The sequence below is a fragment of the Merops nubicus genome, unplaced genomic scaffold, assembly GCF_000691845.1.
Source record: "Merops nubicus isolate BGI_N331 unplaced genomic scaffold, ASM69184v1 scaffold10201, whole genome shotgun sequence".
Taxonomy (NCBI): Eukaryota; Metazoa; Chordata; class Aves; order Coraciiformes; family Meropidae; genus Merops; species Merops nubicus.
In genome coordinates this window covers 11582-16388 of record NW_008587587.1, presented here as the reverse complement: position 1 = coordinate 16388, position 4807 = coordinate 11582, and the positions used below count along the sequence as shown (strand labels likewise).

General features: G+C 45.4%; 1 protein-coding gene across 1 annotated transcript in view; it reads left to right on the top strand.

Annotated features, from left to right (window-relative positions):
* The window catches only part of SLC26A5 (solute carrier family 26 (anion exchanger), member 5), a 20594-nt gene extending 15888 nt beyond the window's left edge, over positions 1–4706 (top strand). Inside the window, exons 14-18 of the mRNA XM_008948969.1 lie at positions 1319–1411; positions 2349–2471; positions 3262–3477; positions 3748–3802; positions 4364–4706. Coding sequence (XP_008947217.1) covers positions 1319–1411; positions 2349–2471; positions 3262–3477; positions 3748–3802; positions 4364–4491 — 615 coding nt within the window. The 3' untranslated portion in view covers positions 4492–4706. The remainder of the gene's footprint in view (positions 1–1318; positions 1412–2348; positions 2472–3261; positions 3478–3747; positions 3803–4363) is intronic.
* The last annotated feature ends 101 nt before the right edge of the window (positions 4707–4807 follow it).

Below are 4807 nucleotides of genomic sequence, written 5' to 3'. Positions count from 1 at the left end.
GGAAAGAGAATGGATAGGATATCAGTAGTAAAAGCTATTCTGTGCAAAATGCTAGCTCTTTCTACTGCAGATGTGCTTGACCAGCTGGAGATAAAAGTAACCTTTGGACTAGCTCGTACAAGCAGGTAGGGGTTTTAGGAACACCACTGCCCGACCTGCTGTGTACAGAAGCACATTCAAGGCCACCTTCTTACTCGTGTGGCAGTACTGCGTGAGGTCCACGGAATCTCACAGGTACAGATACTGCACAAACTGTTCAAAGCAGCATCTCCCTGCCTCCACTTGTTCCCTGCTGATTAAATACACGTGATTAATGGCACAATTGCTTGCCCTGCACTTAGCTTATTATCAATGCCATTTTGTTCAAGGAAAGTTGGTGAAAGCGGCACATCTCGTCAGTATAATGGGTAGAAACATGCTGTGTTTATTCACAAACAGCAACTACAATTTTATGCACTCTCTGCCACGTTGTCAGAGATGCTGCTATGCAGGCTACGTTCCCCTTTACTAAGGAACCAGTCTGTAAAAACCTATTTGAAAAGATGTTACAGTAATCTGAAAACATTCTCTCATCAGCAGTTCTGCTTTGCATATGATACAAAGCAAAAGTACATGTGGGCCTGTTTACAGCTGCATGCAAAGAAGAGGAGACTTCCTTTTTGTTATGCTGAATGCAGTTAGCATTTCCTCCTCCTGTGTAAAGATTGGTTGGCAGCATATGGCAGAGGCTGGATCTCTGCTGCTGGCCAGGCCATTTCCTTGTAGAATGTCAGAGTGCAGCCTGTTTAGAGCTTATTTCATTTAAAGCAGAGGAAAGAAGTTACTCAACACCTCCCTGAAGGCCTGTTTAAAATCATAGATTTGAAAGGCTTCTTTTTTGGTACCTGAAGAGACAAGAAAGAAAAAAAGAGAGAGAGAGAGAGAAAGAGAAAAATAAGTCATTGTGTCTGTAGAAAGGGGGGCTAAAAGGAAGCATTCCTGGACTGCATGATTTCCTCATGGTAATACCAGCTGCAGATAACAACATCGGAGAACTGTGCACACTTCATTCCTTTTTGTGGCTGTACATGGTGTTGTAAAGGAGAAATGTTCCATGGCATTAGTGGTGTGCATTAGTACACTGGGGAATGGAGAGGTTCTGACCTTCTGATTGTCTTTGCTCATGATAGGGCCAGCCTTCTTTATCTGACACATGCTGATGGCCGTTCAGGGTTGGCTGTTGGGCTGCTGCATGTTCATGTGTCTTGTGATCACACGTGTGCTTTTCTTCTACTGCATACAATGCTTAACTGTGCATCACCAATATTCTTTTTCTTAGGTTAAAGAATATCCTGGATTAAAAATATTTCAAGCTAATACATCGCTTTATTTTGCCAACAGCGAGTCATATGCAAGCACACTGAAGAAAAAGGTGAGTAAAGCAAAGTCTTCCATGTCTGAGTCTTGAAATTTCAGCCTGACTTCTGAAACATGCTCATCTTTCATCTCATTTAGCGTGGCCCCAAGCACAGTGTTTCTCAGCCTGTGGCCACTGGTGATCAGTAAATTAAGAGAAGGGGACCCTCCAGCCAGCTGCACATCATCTTAGGAAGCACCAACATGGTGGGAGGGAATAAACAGACAATGCATAGCTTAATACTAACTGCTTGTGAATGGAAAGTCTGGTAGTTGCAGAGCACAAACTGGTCAAACACATTTTTTTTTTCAGAAGGAAATAAGTAGTTGCTGAACTGAAAATTAATTGTCCTGGAGTAAAAGCTTCTTTCTGGGGTGACAAACTGTACTGGAGAGTAAGACCATGGAATACTGTGGGCATTTAATGCCTCTCATGAGCAGCAAATTACCTGCATACAGACATCTCCTGTCTAACCAGTGTCTGACAGGGTGGGAATGGCAATAGCAGAACTAGCTAAGGGCAGAACTGCCTGACCCGGTAGCAGTTGCACCCTTACTAACTTCTGAAAAATTTTTCTGTAGCTCCCACGATGAGTCTTACACCAACCAGGTGGGTGGTACTTATCTTCACAGAGCAAGGGGTGTTAGTGATTTATGTCCACATGCACTTCTCTCCCCTTTGCTCTCTGCACTCCAATAAGCATTCGGTTGAAAGGTGGCACTCTCTGATTTCAAGAAAAGATTGTGATGTAGCTCTTCTTCAGCTCGTTAACACAGCGCTTGCCAAGATTACTCCTCCTCACTTTGTCCTGTTCTCACCCACACCAAGGGAAGCTGAACAATGCAGGCTTGTGTTTTAAATTTATGACAGTGATGAATTCAGTGCTAATTGATACTGCAACCTCACCCTAACAAGCCGAATCTCCTCTGATCATGCTTTCTTCTCATGACAGACTGGCATGGACCCTTGTGCCATACTAGCCGCCAGGAAGAAAGCCCAGAAGAGGCATGCCAGGGAAATAAAGGCAGCAAATGAACTCAGAAAGAAAGCTGTACTGAAACTAGTGAATTCTTCGGTAAATATTGACCTCGGCTTTGTCAGCTAACGATCTGCTTTCTGGTGTTATCATTCTTGTTCACACACGGTGCAGAGTGCTGCTCGGGTGGGAAGGCTCAGGCAGGGGGCAGGCCCAGCGTGGATGGGCTGCCGAGGGAGCAGCACTGGGACCGGAGCCTCGTGAGCAGATCGAAATGGCCTTGAACCTTCATTGCCTTCAGGTAGCACACAGCAGAGCAGAGCCCTTCCACCCTGTCGTACTGTCTCACCAGGGGTGTCGGCAGAAACTGGAGACACTCTGCCTCTGCCCCTCCCCACACACTTGGAATAATCGTGCAGAAATAGGATATCATCAAATTAATTCAAATTAGCAGCCCCTGTAATAAAAAAGGTGTCATCCACACTGCTGATTCTGGCCTGGTGAAGCTGGGCAGGGACATTGAGAAGGGTTCTTTGAAACATGCTTTGCTTTTGTGCACGTTGATAGTCACGTCCACGTGGGAGCTGGCGTGTGCTTTTTGCCATGGGAAACCAGCCAAACGCCCGATTCGGAGCCCGACTGCCCTGGCTTCTTTGAACACCCAGACCTTGACAGGCTCAGCAGGGATACGGCGAGGAAAGGGAGCAAAACCGTCTGAACGGTGTCAGGGTTTGAAGGCAATGGGTAGCTCACCCCTGGGGTAGCAGCTGTAAATGCTGGCAGGAAGGGGGAGCTGCCTGAGGCCAGCGGACCGACGGGCCGGGAGGGGCAGGGCTCTGCACGGGGAAAGCACTGCCTGCCAGTAACCTGTACTCATCTTCTGTCCCAGACTAACGACCTGGAAGCAAGTGTGAAACATGAGATCGCAAATGATGAGTTACCTGTAAATGGAAAATTTGCATCTGCAGATGCTAGCAGTGTACAAGACATGTCTCCTGATGAGCATGAACATTTTGTGGATCCCAAACCAAACATCCACTCTTTAATTCTGGATTTCACCCCGGTGAACTTTGTGGATTCAGTTGGAGCAAAAATGTTAAAATCAGTAAGTAGGGCTTTTTTTGCCCCCAGAAAGAGCCATAGAAAATTTGTGGGATACCTAACAGGGAATCTGTCAACATGAGACATAAGTGCCAGCACAGCTACAGTCCAGTACCTCACCTCATGATAGCTTCAGTCCTGTAGCTCTGTAAGTTTTAGCTGAGTACAGTGAACGTGGACTGTGCAACTTGCAAAGTCACTGGCTCACGTCTTCTGAAACTGCCACGTGTGCAGGGATGCACCTGTGGGTAACTTCAGTTTAACTCTGTTGCAGATTATAAAAGAGTACAAAGAAGTTGGTGTCTCTGTCTGCATCGCCAGCTGCAGCGGTGAGTTCAGACGGGTTGGTTTGGGTTGTGGTTTGGGGTTTTTTGTGAGCTTTATGAGAGTTTTCCCTCTGGCCCCATATTTTCTGCTGCCAGGTTCCTTGGTAGCATCAGCACTTGTATCATATTAGATTGCATTAAAATTGGGTTTGAGGAAAAGCAAGCCCATGTGCATTAGAGCCTTCACTTGAGTGAAAGTAGAGCGCTGACGTACCGAGTTCTGTGAGGACGAGATCCTGCTCCTGTTTATTCCAGCTGGCAAATTGTAAATGCCACAGTGACCTTTGTATCTTGAGATCGTTGTAATAATGCAATAAGGAGAAAAGCCTGCAACGTTCCAAGTTTCCAATATTTGGAATTGTAGCATTTCTGCCAAGAACAGGCCTCTGTGTGTGGCTAGGTAAGAGAATTACCCATTTGGAGCTGAAGTAGCATGTGATCCACGTGGCTGTTTTAAATATTTATAGTAACAACAAGTTGTCATCTTCCTCCTGAGATGTCGCCGTCTTCCATCTTCGTACTTCACTTTCTGCACTAATGCCCTCTTTGGGTTTTATTTTGTAGGCCCCGTTATGAATGAGCTGACAAGACTGAAATTTTTTGATAACACTGTAACAAGAGAGCTGCTGTTTCATAGTATTCATGATGCTGTCCTTGCTTGCCAAGTGAGACGGGTCTGCTGCACAGACTGACTTTGACCCCTGAAGAGTACATCAAGCAGAATGGAAGCCAGATTTATGCTGATGGAGACTTTCTGAATATTTAATTTGCACAGTTTAAAGAGAGCCTAAGGCTGTTTGTGTCTACGGGTATAGGGTGGTGCTTATTTTCTGTAGGAAGAGTGGGTAAGGAATTGGAAGCCTTCATGCTCTTGATTTTGTTCCTTCAGTCAGGTTACAGCCTTCCAACAACATACAAGCACAAAATTATGCAAGACAAGAAAATTCAGTGTGTTCTGCTACAATCAGAATTTGATAGACAAGGTGACCTTCACAGAATCATACATTC